At 34.5% G+C, this 26,728-nt stretch overlaps 1 protein-coding gene across 19 annotated transcripts in view; it reads right to left on the bottom strand.

The window, feature by feature from the left end:
- The window catches only part of LOC141455622 (uncharacterized), a 115,843-nt gene that overhangs the window by 33,837 nt on the left and 55,278 nt on the right, over nt 1-26,728 (bottom strand). For 9 of the 19 annotated variants that reach the window (XM_074130818.1, XM_074130821.1, XM_074130823.1 and 6 more), the window contains one exon: nt 23,085-23,277. The exons of 2 other annotated variants lie outside the window; for them this stretch is intronic. In XM_074130818.1, the coding sequence (XP_073986919.1) occupies nt 23,085-23,209 (125 nt within the window). In that variant the 5' untranslated portion in view covers nt 23,210-23,277. Of the gene's footprint in view, nt 1-18,056; nt 18,243-23,084; nt 23,278-26,728 lie in introns of those variants that run through there. 8 more of the 19 variants (XM_074130831.1, XM_074130827.1, XM_074130828.1 and 5 more) reach the window with 2 other exon arrangements.

Raw genomic sequence — 26,728 nt, 5'->3', positions numbered from 1 at the left:
TAATGATGTATCGCACCGTGGACATGTTCATATTTAAGATACTAGCGATTTGCCGATAACTTTTTTTGTTATTCCGCAATTTAATTACCTTAAAGCGAATTGTGTTTGAAATTTCTGCTGTTTTTGCCATGTTAATCTTGCTAACAACTGAATTGGAACCAAAACATAATTATTTCTAATTTAAAATTTTAAATCAACCTTTGAACGGATTTATTAATTAAACAAACAAGAATATTGTTTGGTGTGCAAATACTTTTTGTGTTTTAAAATGTAGTTTTTAATTTTTTTTGGCAAACATAAATATAATTAAATAATTTTTTCTATAAAATATGTATCTAAAATGACTAACAAAAAAATATAAGACAGTACGATATAATTTATTTCATTTGCCTTTTGGAAATAACAAAAATCGTAGGTGTGCAAATACTTTTTGTAGCCACTGTAAGTTCAGAACTTATTTTTTGTAGTAAAAATTACATTACATATAAATATATTAGACATTTACTATCAGTAAATATAATTAAGTGCGGAGTAAGCATGATTATTATGAGGGAAGAAGCTGTACGTACACTATTAGCACTCCTAGTGTGCTTCGTCGTAAGGGCCATCAGCGTTCAGCATGCTGATTACCTGTAATTGTACGGGAAACGAGAGTTTGTATTGAAATTGAGAAGAAGAGTGCGGGCCTGTACCATTGTTGTTATGTAAGGAAATGATGAGATCTTTGTAGAGTGTACAGTTACATTCTAAGTTCAGGAACATCCGTTCTAAGAGAAAATATCACAACAGGCACTCATAAATGCGGACCAGCATCTCCACTTGGGAGCATTTACCACTATTGTTACTATCTTCGCTGGAATTAGTATTTTCTCCAAAATTCTCGCAAAGTTTAGTAGTGCAAGTTACTTGCAGTAAAATGAGGAACTACCACTTAGCCGAATGATTAACCCTGTCGCCCGAACCATTGCGAGCGTTTTCAGACTCTGTATGGATCCTCCAATATATTAGGAATACTCTAATGTTTTCGATTAGAAGGATTGGATAGCATGTTGTAATATTCTGAAGATTTCTTTAAATCTCTTATTACGCAATATGGTAATTCTAAGCAATAACATTAAATCATATAAAAACTTGTTTTTTTTTTCTGGTGACAAGGTTTTTTTTTTTGGATTTGTTTAACCCAGTCTACGTCATTCTTCACATCAAACTGGGATTCCATTTTTCAAATATAACCCTTATTTTAATGACTAACTCTTGTAGCACACACTTTTTTACGGTTACCATTCTGTATTTGTAAACAGGGAATCGGGAAATGAGACTTTTGCATAAACCCAGCAGGTTCTTAAGTAACGTTAATTGGCACATTAATTAATATCACTCTCAATTTCAATCTTGCAGTTCTAAATCAAAGAATTTTCGCCTCCTATAATTCTACTGAAATCCATAGCACAATCTGACTTCCTGTCACGAAGTGAATACTAATCTAGATCTATGTTCTAAACGTTTAGAAAACTTCCGTTATCGCAGTAACTTAATTTATTTATTTTCTTTTCCAGCTCACATCTTATCCGGCTCTTCTACATTTTAATGTATCTCTAGTGAACAAAATGGACTCAAGAACTTACGATATTGTTAATGAAAAACTGGACAAAAAATCACAAATTTAAAAATAATCTGAAACAAATGGCAGATAATGACGACTTCTGAAGTGGCCCTAACTTTTCTAAAGTCTAGGTAAGCTTGAAGCCACATTGAAGGAGTTCTCATTAAAATAAGAATTTTAGTTTGAAGCCATGTTTTCCTATTTTGCAACAAACTGCACGAGAAAAAGGAACTTCTGAAGGCGGCCGGAAGAAGAGACGATCAAAAAATCAAAGTTTCCATTAAACAAAATAAAAACGAACTATTTTGCCAGGTACAATTCCCAACTTGACAAAATTTTTGAAAGCAGAAACGCAGTGAAGACAAACAAACTTGTTTGTCAAAGTTAAAACTTAAGGAATATAATTCCTCCCACTTAAAATACCAGAACGAACAGATCACACAAAACAAGTTATATCTAGTTTATTTTTAAACGAAAATTGTTCCTACCAACTGGACATCATAAAATGAAATTCATCTTCTTCAAATGGGAGAAAACATCTCTAAATACCTATAATTATAACTCTAATGGAGGATTTACAACATGTAATTAGTTTTTAAGTTCAAATAAACTTCATATTTTTAAAAAAAATCGACAAATAGGCAGCCAGTTGTTTCATGGACAATAGTCACTTAATCTCAATAATCTTTATTTAACACTGCAAGAAATCTGGTCTCAAACATCCATAAGTATTTTTTACGGCTATACCCATCATGTTAGATCATGATATATGTCCAACAAAGGTGACATTACACACTTTTTGCCTTATTGTATATTTAAATAGTAAATAATTTCTTTGTCTAATCTTACACTTTGTGTAGGCAACATGGGTATTAACAAAGTGGCCGTGCAATTTAGAGAAGGAAAGTTTTGAGATGATTCTTTAGATGTATAAAGAGGCAGATGGCTATAAAATACGGACGAACCGAGAAATCATAGAATTGTTCGGTCAGCCAGATACAATGAAGTCTGGTTGATTAGTCAGGCTGGAACATTCGCATCAGATGGAGGAGGTGAGTGGTCTCCGGACAACCAGGAGAAAAAAAGGCTGAGGATGTGATGACGATTTGAAAGCCCTTGGAAGAGCTGTGGTGATTCGAGTCTCATGTTCTTCAAGGACCGATGTAGCCCTAACTAAAGTAATGCCTTCACCTTCAATCAGAACTCTCTTCAACTTTCTTTAGGCCCTATTCTCTCTAGATCTAAGCCAAACTTATATTACTTATGCTATAAGACCAGGAACGCGAACAATTCATTGATCTCTTTCAAAAATTGTGGTTTTTAGCGATTATTTACAGCTCAAAATAGTTGCAGGAAACTTCTATTACGTAAACTGAGGTGAGAGAAAACTCATGCGTGTGTTTCATACCAAACATCTACTTTTTCTAAATACAGTAACTGGGAAGACTACAAAAATTCTTTAAAAAAAAAATAATGAAGTTAACATCTTGAATTATTTGTCGTATCAGCGGGAATATAGGTAACATCTAACTTCCTGTTTCATTTATTTACTATTCTTAAACGCTTTGTAACCTCAGTGATCGATATTTGATCAAACGAACCACACTGGCAAGCCACTAAACAAGTCACTAACCGAGTGTTGTGAAACATTTTAGTAATACATACTCCTTACTCATAACAATCGGCGACATGACCATAAAGGCTCCTTAAGAGAAAGAGCAACAGCCTTATTCTCTTTCCTCCAATAGAATTCTACTACACAAGTCCTGACGATCTGACCACATTATTCAGGAAACTGCTCTTTCCCATAACCTATATAAACACAAGTTATGACGTTATCTTTATTTACTAATAAAGCTTATGACTTATTTATGATTCAATGCTAACTAATAATGATGTAATCCAGTAAATCTAAGTAATAATATTTTTATAAGCTAAAAAGAAATTCCGATATTAAAAAATCGAACTAATATTTAAAAAAATAGGTAACCAATTATGATTATCGATAGTTATCTTTCTCAATTAACTAATTATAGTCCTAAACAATGGTTATGCAAATCGTCGAGTCATACAAAGTAAATAATCCCTTATAAAAAATCACAATCTGCTGAGTTAACAGCAAATCTTAATTGCAGTGATAATGTATGAAAAGAAAAAAAAAACGTTCTCTCTGTAATAAATGATGTTTTATTATCATCTTTAGAGATTTAGTGGCAATTATCAATGCTGCTAATAAGTGCTGGCTGCTGTGAATAAATTTAAAATACATAAAATACAATGAAAGAATCATGTAGGACGAAATTACAAAAAATAAAAAATAAAAAACGAAACCCAAGCAGTTGTAATATTAATTAAAGAAATCTGATAAGATACAGGGCAGAATTTCCTCAATAACACTTCTGTTCTTAAATGGCAAATCTGATTATCAGCCTTCAATAATTTTACACTCTTTTAAGATAAAACTTAGCTTAGAGATAGAAAGCGAAATAATCAGTTCTGGCAAAGAGATAATGAGTGAGATTAGTGCACTAAAAATATATACTTGGAAAACACTAAACTTAACACAGAATGGTGTTTACCGAATGGGGTAAATACCAAGTTAATGAATAGATTAGATTAAATACTAGAATTAAAATATTGTAAAGTGATGTGAAGAACGATTTGATTAATGAGGTATAACAAGTCAGGTGCGGCAATGATGGATAATACAGGCTTAAGTTCAAACAAAGCAAGAAATCGCAAATAACAAAATAGATCAGCGTAAAGACTGTCGTGATAATCAAGAGAACGAAGTTGTTATGAAGTGTGCCACAGTTATTTCCATAAATATGTAGACTTACTCTATTTGGAAAGTAGAACAACTACCCCTAACATCCTTATGTAATTTTTGCAAATTAATAAGCTCTCCCCGGCTGACTACTAATCTAGATTCTAACTCTTTCAAGTTACTTAATTCGGTGTGTAATTTTAAAAAATCATTTACGCAGCAATAATTCACTTAGTTTATTTAAGTAATGAATTGCTGCTTGCCTTGACCAGCGGAATAAATGCATCGCGCACTGCGTTTCGTACTCTTGGATTTCTAGATATTTCCACAAAAAGTGGTGTTAGGTAAGGGACTGGCGATCACGAAGCATTGAACATGCACTCGATTCTGACTGCAAAATGAGTAGTAGAATTTCATGATAATCTCTGGCATTATGTGGATGTATTGCTGTCACATTAATGCATGGTAATTTGATGTAGATGATAATCGTTTAAGGATGTGACGACAATAAAAGTTGATAGAGCATCATTTCGTAGAAGTAGCGACGACAATCGTGCAAACCAGAGTAACTGGGAAAAAGGGAGAAGGTGTGGAAGAAGATTTGAGGCTGTAGCTATGGTAACATTGACCTCCCAGTGGGCCGCCAGCAGCTCGCTGGACCACATGCACCACAGCGCGCCGTCACTGCTCCCTTTTTTGAACCTTTAGCAGAGTTCGGCCAACGGCCCGACCTACAGGCGCCTTCCTCTCCATTTCCTGGCTACTTGTTTTTCACCCAGATAATTAACACTTTTAACCCATTTTTTTTTTGGTCTTTTATTTTTACCATAATCAAGCCACTGTGAAATTGATTTCCGATTTGTGTAATAAGCATTGTTTTATGGCTTATTTTATAGAAAATGGTACTGCTTGCCAACGTCTTTTAAACATTCTGTTGAAAGAAAGAGTTAAAATTGTTCTCGCAAATGGAAGGAACTAAAGGGGCAAGTTGCTATAATGTAGTGCGGAAATCAACTACAGCTCAGAAACACGTTCTTGCGAGTTCAAAACTAATTCAAAATCATTTAAAAATCGTAATCTATTCAACAATGTTGTTGATTTTCTTTAGACTTAATTGCAAGAGTTCACAATTTTCCATTGGGACTTAATACTGTACTTAAACTGTATTTAGTGGCGGAAAAGTCCTGAAGGATTAGAAGGAAACCTATGTAATTTCCCAAAGGTCCTCCCAAAAATAAATTTTCAGCAATGGAATTCGTTTCAGTATAAAAACAAGAGCAAAATAAAGACCGGCACAAATTACTAAATAACAATACACAAATGTGATTTTTATATTTTTCTTACCCAGTCATTAAGAAGTCATTTTTGTTACACAGCTCAAACAGATCAAATTTTCTAATTAAAGACTTAAATATTATTGATTATAGCAAAATTAAAATTAATATAAGGATCTGTTAATAGGTCAATATAAATAAGCGTTATTTTTTTTTTGTTTTAATTGTAACAAATAATTATACATCACGATCTAACTTGGGCAGTTAAACAATGGACAGGCTAGGGGCAATGTCCAAAAACAGAAGAATGGGGTAACATCATTTGTAACTTTGCCAACAGAAAATATAAGTGAAAGTGGAATTAACTAAATAAATAACCAGCCTGTTGGCCATTAAATTTAATGCTCGTTAAATTACTTGAATAGACAAATTATTGTCTGTCTGCTCTTCAATTCAATGACCTAAAGACCGACATTAAGAGGTTTTTTGTTATTACAATGAAGGAGTGATCGGAACCTCTGGAACAGCACACAGATCTAAAACATCTGTGATACTATTTTCGTCCTCTCGTCGAGGACATTGTTCACACAGCCTTTTTGATAAGGCTGAAATTTTTCTACTATAAAAAACAAAACAAGGTGAAACTTCAATTGGGTCTTCGGGAAATAATCTAATAAACGGAGACACCAACAACAGGGATATTTTGTGTCAATTCTGAAATCTGCAGGGAGTTCAAAAAGTATTGCAATAAAAAGACAGACAAATTAAATTTTTTTCTATCTATTAATTCCAGTCTTAGTAAAACTTCAAGCATTTTTTTGAAGAGATATTTGTTTTTGTACAAAAACAGAAGATCACTTCGTTTTAAAGAACAATAACAAAGTTGTTTTTTTTATTTCCTCTCTGCAATAACTGTTCCGAATCTCCGAAATAAGCTTACTTTAATTTATTTAACAAATTTAATTCCAGTTCTTGCCAGAATTTACTTAAAAATGCAGTAAATATTCGAACATCATAAGATACACAACTTTTCTTTAAATTAAGTTAACCAAGAATTATCTCTTAGTGCAATTCAAAAACTCTTACTTCAGCAAAGCTGTTCTTTCTGTACCTCAGCGATGTGGGAAAGCACTCGGTGAGATGCAGCTTCACTCTATTTAATTAAACCTCATCGCGAACCGTATGCAACGGTATGAATTGTTATTGATAATGAATGAAAAACATGAGTCTCAAATATTAAAGTGCGAAACATTTTTGCTACAATGTGTCTCGCAACCCCAGGTGTGCGTGAAATTAAAATTAAAAACTACTAATTTAGAGAATTTGAAGAAGCCCAACTTCTTCGTTTGAAAGTTTTTTTGTGCTTACATTGCATGGGAGAACAACCCTTTTCTTGTTAAGAAATACTGAAATCAATTTCGAAAATCTAATAAAACAGTCAACAGGAGGGGCTACGTCGTACAAAGACATTTAAAGAGTAAATTTCTAAAACTCCTTTTGGTTCATTTTGTTTAGTGAAATAAATATGTTAACAAGCTAGCAGGATGTAGCTGGATAACATCTTTTACAATAAACATTGCCGGATATTCTAGCAACTGCCTTCCAAACTTCATATATTTAAATTAAACGACTTTAAATGTCTCCCATCAATATCAATACCAGAGTGGAGAAGACATCAGTTTGATGTCAAGTAGATAAAAAGTAAAAACACAGAACTAAGGTTAATCTAAGCGTTGGCTGGTAGTTAACCACAAACAGGATATACTAATAAAGAGATTGGGTATAATCGGACACAACGTTGTATGAAATGTGATACAGCAAGTGAAGAAGATTTTCAAGAATAACTTCTACAGCTTCCTCTACACCAGTAAAGAAGAGTTCAGCCTTCTTCTTCTTCAATTCTGGTTTTCTTCTTGCTATTTAGTAATTATCCACCAGTAAATGCAAATATCATCAACCAAATTTAAGTTACGAAGTGGTTATTCATTCATATTAAAAACTAAAAGAAAATTTGAAAACACTCGGAAGAATTCTGAGAGAAGAAGTTATCTACGGTTTGGACTTCGGCAAATCATTTTGAGGCAAACCTGCCGTCTATGATTAACTAGTAACTCTAGCAGAAGTAATTTAGAGAGAGTTTTTCCCATGACACGGCTGAACTAAACACCCAAAAAGACTGGCAAGTGTCGAAGTAAGCAGAAGCCTTATCGCTGCAATTAAAAGCTGTTAGTATAATGAAGCAATAGAACAAGTTAAAACCTAATTTTTTGTTTTTCTATAACTATATATAAGGGCTAACTTACAAGGAAGCTGCTATCACCCAAGCTCTTCAACAACTCAGATCAAGGAGCCCTTAAGGAGTATTAAAGATTAAGAAGTACTAAAACCCTTAACAAAAGTATTAAAGCAGGTGGTACTTTAAGATAGAGGACAATGTTCTATGTACTTGACATTTTGCTGATGATCATGATCAGCTGTTAATGGAATATCATTCGATAGCAAGGAATTTTAAGGAATAGCATTCGATGATGATCTTATACTTTGAGAAAGCTGTTTAGAAGAGTACACCGAAAGGTTCTTAGAAATGATTGAAAAAGAATATTTGAGAAAGATATAACTCATGAAATACTTCAAGGGAAAAAAAGTTGCATTAACATTCTTGACGCCATATTCTGCAAAACAAAAAAAAGTATGATTAAGAAGGCAGAAAAGAAGAATATATAGACGCTATTCTGTAGAGGAGTGAATCCTGGACCACCAAGAAAAAGAAGGAATAAAGTTGTTTGCCTTGGAAATCGACTTCTGATCTACAGTGCTGTAGTATTTCCAAGATTCAACTTGCACAAGACTGGAGAGCGGACTAATGTCCATAAAATAAATAAAACCTAGGTGATTATGCCTTCTAATGAAAATGGATGGTATGAGATGGCCGAGGAGGTAAACAATCTAAAGGAGAGGCTGATCAAAGAACCGCTGGTAAGATGGAGCAGAGGATATTAGCTAAAATGTCTTGGATATCACCACCATAATATGATTGTATAAATATATCTGGTGCGTTAGAAGGGCTGTAATCGTTGAATTTCGTAGTCCCTTTTTACTAGTGAATCTGAACACTTAATCATCTGTACAAGACCGTTCAGTAGAATAGTCTTGGGTAACACTTTCTCATAAAACAATCGTAAAATCACAATGAAATTATTTCAACTCAATGTGTCTCTCTCTCTAATATTCAGATCCATTACACCATATGTTTCAATGCTTTACATAACTTAAAATTTTATTAACCACATGTTAAAAAGTCACAAGCTACTGACTAATTATCCATTCAGAGGGCCTTTATTATTAACATTATCTATATATGTATATGGCTTTGGTAATGAAACTTCAACTTATGTTATAACGTAATTAAAGAGTATAAAGACAATAATAATAAGAAAACTATATAAAAGCTCTAAAATAACTCTAAAATAGTGAAATATCTAATTTTAAACAGCTTTATACAAAATGCAGCTCACAAAAATTTAGCCGAAGATAAAGAATAGGAAATATTTCAAATATAATATTTAGTTTACTATTGTTTTAAACCATTGTTTTACTTCATTGTAGCGTCGAAAATTGTTTGCTTTTAGATAAATTCCACAGGTGTATTGTCTTTATATTTATTTTAACTCTTAAAGAATTAAAATAAGTTTTACTTAAAAAATAAAATGAATCAAGTCATAGTCATTATTCCAAAATTAAAATGGCATAATAAAAAAATCATTCTTCGAAGTAACCCAAAAATATTTATCAGAATCCTTGGATTTTTGTTTTGTACAACGAAGTACTTAACAGTAAGCGAATTTAAAGAGTGCCCCAACCCTGAAGGACTTTTGGAGAAGGGCAATCCTACGTAAATCCACATTAGACAGGAAAAGTAATAAGTTTTCAAGAAAATAATGGATTAAACATGAAGTGTGGAAGAAGGTAATGGAATTAAAGTTGGGTTGGCCGTAATAACTGATAAAGGAGAAGGATAATTAGTCAAGGAAATCCTGAACAGAGAAGTCAGGAGGAAAAGAAAAAGAGGAGGACCCAAGATAAGGTGCATAATATATGTAAGAAGAGTAAACCAAAAGAAATCGGACGAGAAACATAGATTAAAAGAAAAGATTGGTATCAACCGACAGACCCATGCTTATGACGGAAGTTAAGCTTATTGCCTTGGTCCTTGTTTAAATTACTTCCTTTAGTTTCCCAACTCTAGCACAAGCTAAACTCGTTTCCTCCCTCGTACAACCCCATCCATCTCTGTGCATGTTTCTGATCCCTTTCACAAAGCATTTTGTACAAACAATGGCAATTTTTAATGTCGGTCAGAAATCTATATAATTCCTGAGGCACCAATACTGATATACTCAATGGAATTTGCAGAAACATGCACAATGTAACTATGTGGAAAACGTCATTTTAGCACTCCCTAAAACTACTTTGCTTACGATCTCATGTTGTAGTTGATTTAGGAAACCTACTATGTGTCTAAAATCCATGAAGCTGTGCTAATGCATATCCACATAAAGGGATCATGTTGTGGCTAGTAAATTTTCATACCTCCACTGCTGAGTTTTTGATTTTTGCACAGAATAGATTGGTTGATAACCAGTTCGTAACAATTTTTGCTCAACTTGTCATAAAGCACAGAATTGAGTTTATTTGACTCATATATTTTTGCGTAAATGAGATGAATAAAACGAAACAACTACGTATAATTAGTTGTAAAGCAAATGTATCCACGCATGATTTGTTAACAAAAAGTTTGACGAATAATGTGCGATATTCAATGATACATTTGTAACTCATTATTTGTTCAATTTCAACGGAATGTTACACTATTTTAATGGAGAACAACTTCTGTATTTACTACTAAAATTTGCTTCCCACTCAGAAAGGCGGACTAAAAAAGAACCATTTCTAAATCCAGCGAGTTAACATGGAAATTATATTGCTTTGATAAAACTGACCGACCACACATCCACTTTACCTTGCACATTCTTCACACTTCTGTTGCTGGAAGAGGTCAGTCATTCGACACACATTCCACCTGTTTCTTGTGATATCGCCTACTATGTGGTGCGCGATTAAGACATAGAATCATCTCCTAACCATTTAAGTTTTGGATCCTTATTAGTTCTCTTTCTTTGAGGTTGTGCATTCACAATGCACAATGCTAACTTCAGGCTTCTTGTCTCATCTACTTTATGCCCAACTTTCAGCCACCTCATGCCAGTCAACTACTTAGTAACGATCACATAATTTTTTTGTTTACCATTCAGTAATTTCCGGCCGGAGACTAAGTGATTTAAGTGGCTGTTTTCAGTTTCACGATTGTTGAGTTCAGTTCAGCCTAAGACGGGACCAAAATTAACTTATTTTATCGCCTAAATCATCTACTTATGCATGTTCAGATTCACCAACAGTATTCCTGATTACTATCTGAGCACATGCGCCTCCGATAATAAATGGTTTATCTAAAAAGAAAAGCCAACTACTAAGCTGGTGAGGTAGTCATCTTCGCAATCCCTAGCTTAAACAGATTTTTTAGTTTAACAAAATGAAAATGAATTTTCATTAAGGGGAGAAGAAGGGTAATGAAAACACCAAACAAAATGAAAGCAAAACAATATCAATTATTTATTTATTCGAATTTATTGGGTCATTCGTGTTAGTAAATATAGTGCTCTGTTATGGTAGAATAACGCCAATGAAGCCACGCCCTATTAGTGGGCACGGCCTTTCATGTTTACTTATTAATGTACATATGTGTGTCTGGGTTGGTGTGTACTTTTGTGCATGTCTACCTAAATATATATATATATATATATGTATGTACATTTTGTCTCAAAAATGAATGTAACATTTACAAAGAAGCCAAGAAATAAGAACATTATTAATTTGAGTGGTAAGAGTCTTTCTCAGGGGTGTAAAACTGGCCCACGAGGTAATTTTTTGTGGCACACGATGTTCTAAACTAAAAAATATGGTTATGAAGAAAATAGCGCTTAGGGGAGATCGAGGCAATAACGTAAACACCAATTCATTGTTGACCGTTTAACTACTGAAGACCAACATAAACATGGCCCAGTGTCTGTCCTGGTGGCCTGTATAAACGCGGTGACTATTTCCGGCGACGGTAAGAAACTCTCCGTGTTACGTAATGTAAACTGATCCCAATAGCGGAAACCTTTAAAAGAGCATTCTGGGTTGAGATGTTGTGGAACATACCTATCAAATCAAATTTCTAAATTTAAAGAGTCTTGCGTAAATCTTGCCTGTTGCACCTAATTGCTCGTCTTTTAAATGAGATTGACAATCCTTGATTTCTACTTTTCCAGTCTTTGTCACCTACTTTAATGGCCAGAGCTAAAGTAAACATCAAGGGTTGCCTTCATTTGGAAAAAGAAAAGTGTAATACAAGGGAAAAACATCGAATTGGCTTCCTTTTAGTCTACTTTTCTACAATTTCTGTCTCTTTCACCTACTTTTATGGCCGGGGCTAAAATAAACATCAAGGGTTGTCTTCATTTGAAAAATGTAATGTAAAATGCAGGGGAAATCACCGAATTGACTTCCTTTTCGTCTAGATTTCTACAATGTCTGTCTCTTTCACCTACTTTTATGGCCGGGGCTAAAATAAACATCAAGGGTTGTCTTCATTTAAAAATGTAATGTAAAATACAGGGAAAAACACCGAATTGACTTCCTTTTCGTCTAGATTTCTACAATTTCTGTCTCTGCCACCTGCTTTAATGGCCAGGGCTAAAATAAACATCAAGGGTTGCCTTCATTTGAAAAATGTAATGTAAAATGCAGGGGAAATCACCGAATTGACTTCCTTTTCGTCTAGATTTCTACAATTTCTGTCTCTTTCACCTACTTTTATGGCCGGGGCTAAAATAAACATCAAGGGTTGCCTTCATTTGAAAAATGTAATGTAAAATGCAGGGGAAATCACCGAATTGACTTCCTTTTCGTCTAGATGTCTACAATGTCTGTCTCTTTCACCTACTTTTATGGCCGGGGCTAAAATAAACATCAAGGGTTGCCTTCATTTGAAAAATGTAATGTAAAATGCCGGGGAAATCACCGAATTGACTTCCTTTTCGTCTAGATTTCTACAATGTCTGTCTCTTTCACCTACTTTTATGGCCGGGGCTAAAATAAACATCAAGGGTTGCCTTCATTTGAAAAATGTAATGTAAAATGCAGGGGAAATCACCGAATTGACTTCCTTTTCGTCTAGATTTCTACAATTTCTGTCTCTGCCACCTGCTTTAATGGCCAGGGCTAAAATAAACATCAAGGGTTGCCTTCATTTGAAAAATGTAATGTAAAATGCAGGGGAAATCACCGAATTGACTTCCTTTTCGTCTAGATTTCTACAATTTCTGTCTCTTTCACCTACTTTTATGGCCGGGGCTAAAATAAACATCAAGGGTTGCCTTCATTTGAAAAATGTAATGTAAAATGCAGGGGAAATCACCGAATTGACTTCCTTTTCGTCTAGATTTCTACAATGTCTGTCTCTTTCACCTACTTTTATGGCCGGGGCTAAAATAAACATCAAGGGTTGCCTTCATTTGAAAAATGTAATGTAAAATGCAGGGGAAATCACCGAATTGACTTCCTTTTCGTCTAGATTTCTACAATGTCTGTCTCTTTCACCTACTTTTATGGCCGGGGCTAAAATAAACATCAAGGGTTGTCTTCATTTAAAAATGTAATGTAAAATGCAGGGGAAATCACCGAATTGACTTCCTTTTCGTCTAGATTTCTACAATTTCTGTCTCTTTCACCTACTTTTATGGCCGGGGCTAAAATAAACATCAAGGGTTGCCTTCATTTGAAAAATGTAATGTAAAATGCAGGGGAAATCACCGAATTGACTTCCTTTTCGTCTAGATTTCTACAATTTCTGTCTCTTTCACCTACTTTTATGGCCGGGGCTAAAATAAACATCAAGGGTTGCCTTCATTTGAAAAATGTAATGTAAAATGCAGGGGAAATCACCGAATTGACTTCCTTTTCGTCTAGATGTCTACAATGTCTGTCTCTTTCACCTACTTTTATGGCCGGGGCTAAAATAAACATCAAGGGTTGCCTTCATTTGAAAAATGTAATGTAAAATGCAGGGGAAATCACCGAATTGACTTCCTTTTCGTCTAGATTTCTACAATGTCTGTCTCTTTCACCTACTTTTATGGCCGGGGCTAAAATAAACATCAAGGGTTGTCTTCATTTAAAAATGTAATGTAAAATACAGGGAAAAACACCGAATTGACTTCCTTTTCGTCTAGATTTCTACAATTTCTGTCTCTGCCACCTGCTTTAATGGCCAGGGCTAAAATAAACATCAAGGGTTGCCTTCATTTGAAAAATGTAATGTAAAATGCAGGGGAAATCACCGAATTGACTTCCTTTTCGTCTAGATTTCTACAATTTCTGTCTCTTTCACCTACTTTTATGGCCGGGGCTAAAATAAACATCAAGGGTTGCCTTCATTTGAAAAATGTAATGTAAAATGCAGGGGAAATCACCGAATTGACTTCCTTTTCGTCTAGATGTCTACAATGTCTGTCTCTTTCACCTACTTTTATGGCCGGGGCTAAAATAAATATCAAGGGTTGCCTTCATTTGAAAAATGTAATGTAAAATGCAGGGGAAATCACCGAATTGACTTCCTTTTCGTCTAGATTTCTACAATGTCTGTCTCTTTCACCTACTTTTATGGCCGGGGCTAAAATAAACATCAAGGGTTGCCTTCATTTGAAAAATGTAATGTAAAATGCAGGGGAAATCACCGAATTGACTTCCTTTTCGTCTAGATTTCTACAATTTCTGTCTCTGCCACCTGCTTTAATGGCCAGGGCTAAAATAAACATCAAGGGTTGCCTTCATTTGAAAAATGTAATGTAAAATGCAGGGGAAATCACCGAATTGACTTCCTTTTCGTCTAGATTTCTACAATGTCTGTCTCTTTCACCTACTTTTATGGCCGGGGCTAAAATAAACATCAAGGGTTGCCTTCATTTGAAAAATGTAATGTAAAATGCAGGGGAAATCACCGAATTGACTTCCTTTTCGTCTAGATTTCTACAATGTCTGTCTCTTTCACCTACTTTTATGGCCGGGGCTAAAATAAACATCAAGGGTTGTCTTCATTTAAAAATGTAATGTAAAATGCAGGGGAAATCACCGAATTGACTTCCTTTTCGTCTAGATTTCTACAATTTCTGTCTCTTTCACCTACTTTTATGGCCGGGGCTAAAATAAACATCAAGGGTTGCCTTCATTTGAAAAATGTAATGTAAAATGCAGGGGAAATCACCGAATTGACTTCCTTTTCGTCTAGATTTCTACAATGTCTGTCTCTTTCACCTACTTTTATGGCCGGGGCTAAAATAAACATCAAGGGTTGTCTTCATTTAAAAATGTAATGTAAAATGCAGGGGAAATCACCGAATTGACTTCCTTTTCGTCTAGATTTCTACAATTTCTGTCTCTTTCACCTACTTTAATGGCCAGGGCTAAAATAAACATCAAGGGTTGCCTTCATTTGAAAAATGTAATGTAAAATACATGGAAAAACACCGAATTGCCTTCCTTTTCGTCTAGATTTCTACAATTTCTGTCTCTTTCACCTACTTTAATGGCCAGAGCTAAAGTAAACATCGAGGGTTGCCTTTATTTGGAAAATGAAAGGTAAACACACCGAATTGGCTTCCTGTTTGTCTAGATTTCTAGAGTATTATGGGTTGCGATGTTATGAATCATACCTATGAAATCTACAAATTTGTAAATGCGATGTGGCCTGCGTGAATCTTGCCTATTGCACCAAATGGGCCGCGTTTTAATTGAGGTGTGTCTAGTGCTGCACGAGAAACGAGACAGATCTCGGTCTCGGTCTCGGTTTTTCAAATATTAATTTTTAGCTACAAAATTATAAAATTGTGTTCTTTATTAATAAATAATCATTACGGGTATTGAATTAATTATTAAAAGATACGATTTTATTATATATGTTCAATATTACTACATCTATTTGACTTCGAATTACATAAGTAAAGTAAGCAAAGTAAAGTAATCGCCTATTTTTTCAGGCGGGGCTTTACGTCCAACTACCAATTAGGTGTCGCGGACGGAGGCAACTAGCAAACATACTTTACTGTAAATTTCTCATATTAACCATTAAATAAAATCCAAGGCCTAAGACCGGGAATCGAACCCAGTACCACAATACACATTAGCTTCGCAGGTCTCGCACCGCTCGGCTACCGTGGCGGCCCCCTTCGAATTACATAATTTTTACATAAATTCACTAAATTTCACTATTCATATCATTCATTCATTCAAATTCATAAATTTCACTATTAATAATCTAATACTTTGTACTTTGATATTATTTGAAATATATTTTAGAATTAGTGAATTTGAAAAAAAAGACTATCTATGCACCTAAAAAATATTGCCACAAATTTTCGTTTTTAAGATACACTTTGCCCAAGCATCGATACATAAAAGAGCTTTTACTGAGTCAGAAGTTAGAGAAGATCTTCTATTGGTCATTATCATCGCAGCTTGCGAAAATAATCTTTCCGATGGCACTGAAGTTGCACAGATACTAAAAATATCTTTCGCCATTCTAGACAAATTTTTGAAGGAATTCTTAAGTGTTTTCCACCATTCTAAAATGTCAACGTCTACTGGTGCTTGGTCTAATTTGGTGTAATTAATTATTTCTGTCTTCCATGCTTCGGTGATATTTGCTGATTTTTGAGCAAATGGTGCAAAAATATTGATGCAGTCGTCGTCGTCGTCAAAAGGTGAATCATCATATTCTTTATCTTCACCAACAGCCATAACTAATGGAGCGGGAAGTTTGTTGGGAGGTGTATTTTTTATTTCACGAATCGACTTGTTGTAGCAGGCAGATATGTTATTTGGGTCTTTCATTTGGCGCGTTTTTAACATCTTTTTGAAATTATATAAAGATATATAACAGTAATAGTAATATATGATGCATTGAAGTGTAAGTAGTTGTCTTCTTTTACACACATTTTCATTACCAATATATATATTAAAATAATTATTAGAAAATAATAACATTTTTTGAAAAGATTATTAATAGCAAACCGCTTTTAATACTTAAACAAAAATTCAAAAAACCGAGACCGAGATATCTCGACGAGACCGAGACCGAGACCGAGATCGAGACTGCACAAAGTCTCGCCTCGTCTCGGTCTCGTGCAGCACTAACCTGGTCTATCTATTTTGTTTGCTACAGTTAAATAACATGTTTATCTGCTGGAGCCAGCAGAAGATACAGCTAACTTAGAATTGATGATGCTGTCTTTCCATTAATCTTACTAGTTGAGACTTGATTGGTGTATATACTGACGCCGTCTTCATCACCGGTCTGACAGGAGAATGAATACCTGTTTGTTATGTATGTACACTATATTAACAAATTTTACACAATAATAAAACTAATGTTAGTGATTATACAATATTGCCACGATATAGTTGGCAACCCTACTACAAATTAGTCCTTGAGTTAAGTTATTATTTCCACTAATTCTATAAATACAATGACACATTTCAAAAACAGCTGTTCGTGCAGGAATATTACATTGCAGCTGTATCTGTAGAATAATGAATAAATGCCAATATAATACACTCTCTCGGCGTGTAGAAATGAAAATTAATTTCATGCTATAAATATATAATATTTGGTAAAGGAAGTTCCTAATTAAGTTACAATGAAATAGAAATGTGAGAACACAGTGTTGGGTCACAATATCTATTGGGCCAAGAAATATTGGAACCATTATAGAAATTGAGATATACAATGAGTTCTTTTCTCCTACTGCATTGTTAGATTTTAGAAGTAATTCAGTTAGAAAAACTAAATTATTTTCAAATATATCCTGCTTGTGAGTAAAGTAGTTTCGAAATACGAACATAGAAGTCGGAACAACAATAATAGCATTTCCTCTTCGAGAAGCTAGAGTACAAAAGGAAACGCTTTATTTACTCAATAGGAAATACCAAACGGACGTAACAATTGAATTGAAAACGGTCACGAGGCAAATTTATGTGTAACTTTACACTCAAAACACTTCTGGGATAAGGCTATTACAGAATAGTTAATATTCTGGTAGAATAGTTTACGTAGATTTGGTTACTGTCCAATTGTAATAACTAATCAAACTAATTTACAAGGGATATTGACGTCACTAAGTTCTCTCTCTCTTTCTAGAGGTGCTCCTCCATTTTCTTGCATTTCTTCCCAAATTTCCCTCTGAAGGTAACCTGTTTAATGCGATAAATATTTATATTAGATAATCTTGCATTAAAATTAAAAATGATAATTTACGTGTCTAGATGGAAGTAGTGAAGAAGCACTCCTTTGTTAGTTTTCCAGTTGTCCGTTAAGTAAACTTCTCATATGAATTAGGCAAGAATGCTTCTGAATAAGAAATTAGCCAGCAACAGTAAAGGATAAGATCAAAGCCTAGCTGCTGTTCTTCGAGTCACAATGGCAGCTAAGAATTGATAGCTCCTGTGAACGAAATCAACAGAAATCGATAAAAGTATTAAGATCTAAGATTTGGGAAGAAGGATAGTGGTTATGCTATAGGCTAGTGCACTGAACTTTAAAAGATCCCGAGTTCAAGTATTGCGTGCTCTTAGATTTCTCGCTTCCCAGGAGCCTCTTATCCAGTGGTAATGGACAGTGTTATCTGTAACGAGAGGAAATCTTCTATTGGCTGGCAGTGTAATGAAGAAGAATCGGTTCTTGAAGTTCTTTTTTTTATGTAAACAAAGAGCTGAATGCGTCCAACGACTTGCGACTTGAAATTCTGTACCACTCGTGAATCAGAACGACAAAAGTAATGGATTAAGTCAAGGCATTTGAGGGTTGGGCAAATAAATTCTAAAAAAAATTCTGCCACAGTGTACGAGCAATAGATGTTATGGGTTAACTGTTAACAGTGATCAACAGATGGATATTTCATTATTATTGTATGGGAAATCGAATTGGAACACTTGTTGAACATTAGGGAAAGTTATAACCGCAATTATGGAGTTCACTTGATTACAAGAACAGATCAAAGTTTTTTTCCTTGAACTGTTGAATTATAAACCGCAGTTATTTTAAGAAATCACATGATTTGTAAACTCTATTTACAAAAAATAAAAAAATAAAATCGACTTAATTACTATCATTGTTTTTCCAGTTGAAACAGAAATATTATCAAAACACGCAAGTTAGAATACTTATTTATTCTCCTTGAAAAATCACTAACAAAAATTTCTATTCCTGCTTTTTTTATGTGTCCCAACTGCAAAAGAAAAATCCAAAATTGAATGTCGGTTTTCAATTAAGCAAATGGAAAAAGAGACGCTTATCTTTTAAAGAAAAGCCAGGAAGCAGAAACATGGTGAAGGTTTGTATTAACAAAAACAAAAAGAAGGTATTTAATCCAAATAGAACTCCAAGTGGTTTTGAGTGTACACCAGTTATATCCAAAAATGTATTCTTCTAGACATGGAAATGATTTCTGGAGGCGAAACTGACAACTGTTTCAGAATTCCAAACTAGGAATTAAGACATCGGGCGAAGAGAAATACCATCATCATTCCACGAAGTAGTTTGGTGTGGCCAAGTCGTGACGATTGACAAAAAAAGAGGGCTACAGAAAATTGTCTAGTGAAGGTGAAAGGGGATGCCGCAGAAGACCAAGGAAGAAATGGAAGGATGATTATGATAGCAGCACTGATGAGCAGAGGTTTACGGAGAAGAGAATTGGCAAGGCGGTAAATAATTATTGGAGGCAACTTTTTCTTTTATGAGCTACAAGATGGATTATTAAATGGAGTCAAACCGTTTGAAAAAATAAAAACTCCAAATGCAAGGAGGTATGTGGAGTTTTAATAATGTAAACGGAGCAAAAATATACATAATATACATATATATAGAGGGAGAAATAGGCCTGATTAGTCACGTGTATTCCCTTGATCAATAATGTGCATGCCTCGTGCAAATTTATATGAATATTTATATTCACCTTGCCCAGTTATTTACAATATTAAATTCTTTTATTAAAGCATTTTGCTAATGAGTTTAAATAATTCCATTATTTTTAATAATATTAAGAAAAAATCTTTCTAATGAAAGCATGCAGTGTAAATTGAAATATATTAAAGCAAATCCGTTATAGACTTCCCGTTAATTCAATTTCCAGGTTTCTGAAAACTTCATATGTTCACTAAAAGTTAATTATTGACTTTATTTGGATTAAATGTAAAAAAATGATAGAAGCGTAATGTCCCAGATAATCAATTTAATTCGATGAATGCAAAACAGTACTTTAAAATTAACACTTTAAAAATTTAAAATAAAAAAATCATCACTCTTCCCCCAAAAACTGTTATAAAATAAATTTTGAACTAAAAATTAAAAACACTTAAATATTAAAAAATGTTACTATTGAATCTTAATAATTTAAAAGAAATTTATTGCTAAGAAAATATACGTATGTAAAGCATTGAAGGGGTAAAAATGGGGCTGAAGATCACAATATGAGCATGATCTAGTTGGAATTTAATAATACAACCTTTTGTCTCCCGGAGGAGTTTAATGCCCAGCGGTTGTACACATATAATTAATGTCATATAACAATTTCAGTAAACAGTCACCTGGCACGATTTCTGTATTATCTGATCAGGCGGTATGGTGCCCATTAATAAATTATTGCATTGTTCACTACAATATAATTCCATTATAATTTAACAACTCATTAAATGGAATGAAGACTGACAACCTTCTGAAATTAATTTCCAAGGTGCACTAATAGCAAAGCTGGATTCGATCTAAAGAAAATTACCCTGTGTACTCCGTTTAAAATCATTACAGACTATCTCACCCGGTCTATAACCACAAAAATTTGGCCTAAAACTAGAAAGAAGAGTGAAGCTTCCAAAATTCTAGAAGTACAAAGCAGAAATCTAGATTTGGAGCTGGTTAATACCAGCCAACGAAACCACAAAGCCAAGATATGAGAAGAAATGACTACAGAGCGTGTCTTCAGAAGCATAACTTTCGGAGGTGCCGAAGAGGACACCCCTAAATGTAAAGCTAAAGTTTAGAGGGTTGCAAAACGTAACACGTCAGGAATGTCTGTTTGGCGTTGATTAAAAAACATTTTTCAAAGAAGGAAAACAAAGACTGATATATAAAGACTGCTTTTGCATATCGCACATTTCACTCAAATAACCTATAATCAAGTTACTAGTCAATCATTACATTAGGTCATTTTTATTTTCGGAGCTGATTATTCTCTTCTAGAAAATATTTAAAAAAATAAAATTGACAATAATTTTGTTATCAACGTCACTATACAGACAACAAAGTTAGCAGATGTGGTTTACAAATTCAAACTCAAGTTTAAAATACCAAATTTGTTGCAGGAAACGAGGGTAACTTTAGGGTACCATCGAATTACAATGGCGATTCAAAGATATTTTGCAAGTAAGAGCTACAAGTAAAGAACAAAATGAAAATTGTAACCAAGAATCTCGCGAGGCAGCAAATTATTTAAGCGACAATAATTGCTTTAGTAAAAGAAAACTGAAAGTCTACAGATCATGAACACCTAACAAATTCAAAAGGCGTTTTCAAGAAGATTGAAATTCATTTAATTAAGAGGAAACATTTTGGAAAAACTTCAATGTGAAATAGAATACTGAATATAAAGAAGTGGATTCAGATACGCAGATGGAGTTAATTGATTTGAGATGGATTAACAGTCACTACCTGTTCGGTATTGTGATAATGTTTGAAGTGCAAAAAAAAAAAACAGAACGTGAAAAAGAGGAGCAGATTATCAAAAAAATAGGTCATACATGAAAGGTGAAAGAGATAAAAACTGGGAAAGTACCATCAGAGAGAAGGTGATAAGAGATGTTAAAAATAGAATGTGGTACACAGCGTGGAATGGTAATCAAAGCATGCTGTGCATGTGTTAATAGGACGTGAGCGAAGATCAAGTAAGCATGTGGGGAGATTCTTGGCCGAGTTCCGTGCCGTAACATTTGTGAACGAACCAAGGGAGATGAGTGAGAATAATAACATGTTTCCAGCATTGGGTACCACCCGTCTAGGTCCTCAATACAAGGATACAACATTCTGGGACACCCTGTTAGATTCCAGCACTCATAAACAACATTATGACTTTAAAGTAACAAAAAAATTGGTTTGATCACTTTGCTCGACTATCTTTTACTGCTGTTATTCTCGAAAGTTTTAACTCACAAATTTTCGTTTTCTGAACGTGTAAATGTAAAGACTGAAGTTTGCTGAAAAACTTAGGCGCCAATATTTGAGAAAATGAACAATCCGTTGAATAAAGCGTCACTTCCACCTGAAAAAGTTCCTATTAACTCAATGAAAGCAACACATTTAACTTACAGTACCCAAAAGGCAAGACAGTATTATACTGAAAATAGGCACTTTTGAGGGAGGTCTAACTACTAACTTTACAGAACGTGTCTTTAAACGACTTTTAAGATAATTTCTTAAACAACTTAATTATTTTATTTATAAAATTTAATTTATAAAAAAAAAAAAAACGATCGAAACTCAACCTACATAACAAAAGACTCTTATACCTGCTCTTACTGCGACCTATTTGGTCATACGGCATCGAAGTATGGAGATCGACTAAACGTTCCAACTCTCTACGCCTTCAGACATTACAGTCAAAAATACTTCGAAAACTAGTAAATGTTCCGTTCTATGTATCTAACCTCACCATCCATAATGACCTCAAAATCCCTTTCCTTAAAGATCTTGCTAAAACTCATTTCTTAAAATTTCATTCCTCTACCGCAGCTCATCCTAAGCCTCTCATAGAACACTTATCTTCTTCCACATTACCAGGTAATCCTCCAAAGAGACTGAAGAGAAGATGGCCTCGCGATCTGCTCTCATCATATGAGCAGTATAGCAAGAGCACGTTAATGGAGTGACAGTATTCATGACATTGTTATCTTTATCACATTTGCTTGTTCCAATAAAAGTTTTAAAAAAATATTATTTTGAGTAAAGTGGTGCTTTCTACAATAGACTACTTGGTCCAAAACTTTACTACGGTGATAACATTTTTTTGAAGTTATGCAAAATATCAAATTTGAACGATCTGCGGATATTTGTATTTTGATGGATACGTAGACACACAATTACTAATTTTTAAAAAACCATTACTCCTAGTTAGAGGACTTTAAAACTAGTATTTCTGGCTAAACTACAAAATGCAAGATCTGCGCATGATTACAATACCTTCTCCTTACTATAGTAGAACAAAACATAAAAAAACTTAAGTAAAACAAATGGCCATACCTTTTCCTGGAGTCATGGTGTTGTGCGGCAGCTGGCGGGGGAAGACGTACGTCCCGCAGGCCGGCCTGACACGAACTGAAAAAACAACACTCTTCAGACATCATGACAAACTGTTTCATCATCATTATCTGTCAGTGATCATTCAACACCAACACCAGCACCGCATCACCAAACACCGCCTCAGTGTTCGCTTCTGAAAGCAAATTCGCCACCCATTAGTTTTGCAACGTTTTTCATACCGGATCTGATTTTATTGTTATTTTGTAACTAAAAATACTTTTTTACAAACAAAAATCGCGAATTTATGCGAGAATCATGGAAGTAGGTAAATCAAATTGGTATTCAAAGTGGCATTTCTTTAAAATGATTTTAATACACGATTATTTTTTTTTTATTATGAGTCGGAGAAAACATAATGCAGCAATAAACTAAGAAAAAAATCGTTAACAGGTATCGTAAAACCACGTGAAACTCGCACAAACTAGCGAAACACAAATTTTACTGCACGAAAGGAAATAGTTTTGAATAGTTTATGAAATGAAAAGCTCAACAGTTAGTTTTAAAGAAACAAAAAAAGTTAATTTAAAATCAAATTAAATGAACAAAAAAGAAAAAAACGCAAACAGTAAATCAACAAAATTAAAACAGTGAAAACGAGGATTTAAAAAATAAAAAATGATAATTACAATACTGAGGCGATTTTAGCGGTGGTTTAGTGAACTATATCTAAAAGTTTAGTGTTGTTAGGATCATCAAGACAGACAGCATCATTCTTTTATGATTGGCTCTCTCGCTCGCTCTGTGCATCATCCACACATACACTCACAGCCACTCAGGGTACGCAAAGGCTATATCATCACACACACACACACACACACACACACACACACACACACACACACACACACACACACACATCACTGTGACATTTCTAACTGTGCGGGGGGTGATGGTGTAGCAAACGATGACTCAAGGAGCAGATGCCGCAATCCAATAGGTATAATAACTAGAAGTGAACTGTGCTACTAATAACGATTATGGATTATTACATTAGTTGCAAGTAGAAGACGCGGGCTAGTGCAGAGTACAAACAAATTACTCCAAGCGTCCAGCAGTAGATCCAAATCAATCCAGTTAGTACACTATATAATTGCAGCTTTGCTCCACAAATCCACGAGAACTGTACTATTATTCATGTAACTGCAGTTTGCACAGAAAGTTAATAATAAATGAAATAAATCATTTGCTTAAACGTTATTAACTATAATAATAAATGTAGTGGCGTAGTTTCCCGTTTTAGGCTCCAAGGCTCCAAGGCAGAGACATTTTTTAAAAAAGGAAACATTTCTTTTATTAAAACCAACATTTCACCATAAAAGTGTAGTTTTAATAAGATTAATCTGAATTATGAGTCCGACGAATAAACGATGCCTGAACATTGTTCAAGAACTACATAAAGGCGGCGGGCGCTTGTTGTAGCCTTCTGCACTTGCGTAATTGTCCACTGCAGTTATGATTATTATTTGATAGTTTTCAAAATCTCATCGAAGAGATGAGATGCACTTTAATCACAGATATAAAAAAAACTTCAATTAATTTAATTACTGCCCAGTATCTGGACAATAAAACATTCGTTCCGTCAATTTTGGGGAAATTGACCCTTTCTGGACTATATAATTAAAATTAGTTCTTATTGAACTATTGAACCAATTACTGTGAATGAAAGAGATCTTGGCTTTAAATGAAAAAGAAAATTTAACTGATACTTACAATAGAATCTCCGTCATTTTTCTCTTACTAACAAAAAAAAGAGTAAAATCTAAAATATCTACTCAGTATCTCATTTTATGTTGCTCATTGGGAAATTTGCACGTCATTTACGAAACTATTAGCAAGAATTTCCGCCATTAAAATGTTATTAAAATTTTTCTGCTCTACTAAATAAAAATTTTACAAGAAATTTTCCCCCAAAAAAGAAACGGACAATTTCTGTATTTTTTGGACACAACAGAGGATACGACCAAAATTCGGAGGAGGAAAAATTTTAATGATTCAAAATTGAAGATTTAACCCAGCTACACACTCTCCTGGATATAATAATCACTCTACACTAGTTCCAATACTTTTTAAAATTCTCAAATAACTATAAAACTATACCTAATCTATTGCTGTTTTTTATTCGTGTATAATGTAGCTTAACGAAATACTGAATCATAGGTCAGACAATTTGTAGAAATAAATCTTATTTTCGTCGCAAGAAATAATTCTTTTGATGAAACGAAAATCATTCGGGGAAGGGTTCAACTGCGTTCAAGCAGGCGAGCTGAAAAGTTGGGACATAACTTGTGGAAGATTGCTTCGGCAGCTGCTGGAAATCATGAAGGTGCCCCCAAGTACGAGGGTCGTTTGAAAAGTCCGTGCAAAAATAAAAACTACTTAATTTTTTGGGGTAAACCTTTTTTATTTTTCAACATAGTCTCCTTTTACGCTTATACACTTCGTCCAACGCTGCTCTAGTTTGTTGATCCCTTCCGAATAATAGGATTTGTCCAAGTCTGAAAAATAGCCATTCGTTTCTGCAATCACCTCCTCGATTGAATAAAATCTTTTTCCTGCCAGCCATTTCTTCATATTGGGGAACAAATAGTAGTCCGAGGGAGCCAAGTCTGGAGAATAGGGGGGATGTGAAACGAGTTGGAACCCTGTTTCCATTAATTTTGCGACCACAACTGCTGAGGTGTGAGCTGGTGCGTTGTCGTGATGGAAAAGGACTTTTTTGTGGGCCAATCGTGGGCGTTTTTCTTGCAGCTCGGTTTTCAAACGGTCCGATAATGATGCACCTGTAATAGTTTTACCCTTTTCCAGATAGTCGATGAGGATTATTCCTTGCGAATCCCAAAAGACAGTCGCCATAATCTTTCCGGCCGAAGGAACGGTCTTCGCTTGTTTTGGCGCAGATTCCCCCTTGGTAACCCATTGTTTAGATTTTCATTGGTCTCAGGAGTGTAGTGATGTATCCATGTTTCATCCACAGTGACGAAACGACGCTTAAAGTCCTGCGGATTCTTCTGGAACAGCTGCAAACCGTCCTTGCAACACTTCACACGATTTCGTTTTTGGTCAAGCGTGAGCAATCGCGGCACCCATCTTGCGGATAGCTTTGTCATGTCCAAATGTTGATGCAAAATATTATGTATCCGTTCATTCGAGATGCCCACAGCACTAGCAATCTCACGCACCTTCACTCTTCTGTCATCCATCACCATATCATGGATTTTATCAATGATTTCTGGAGTAGTAACCTCAACAGGGCGTCCAGGACGTTCAGCGTCACTTGTGCCCATATGGCCACTACGAAAATTTTGAAACCACTTATAAACTGTTCTAATCGAAGGTGCAGAGACACCATAATGTTTATCAAGCTTCTCTTTAGTCTCCTGAGGCGTTTTGCCTTTCATAAAGTAGTGTTTAATCAACACACGAAATTCTTTTTCGTCCATTTTTTGAAAATCACTCGACTTCCTCGATTCAAACGAATGCCAAACACAAAGAAATAGACCGATCTGGCTGAAACTTGGTGTGTGTTCTTCCAAGAGATGCTACTAACTAAACATAACCTGGATACGCGCCAGTAGTGCTATCTC

Source organism: Rhodnius prolixus, unplaced genomic scaffold (genome assembly GCF_049639745.1).
Source record: "Rhodnius prolixus isolate KJV_2025 unplaced genomic scaffold, Rpr scaffold_4, whole genome shotgun sequence".
NCBI classification, from domain to species: domain Eukaryota; kingdom Metazoa; phylum Arthropoda; class Insecta; order Hemiptera; family Reduviidae; genus Rhodnius; species Rhodnius prolixus.
The sequence above is the reverse complement of the archived record's forward strand: the minus strand, read 5'-3'. Positions and strand labels throughout refer to the sequence as shown.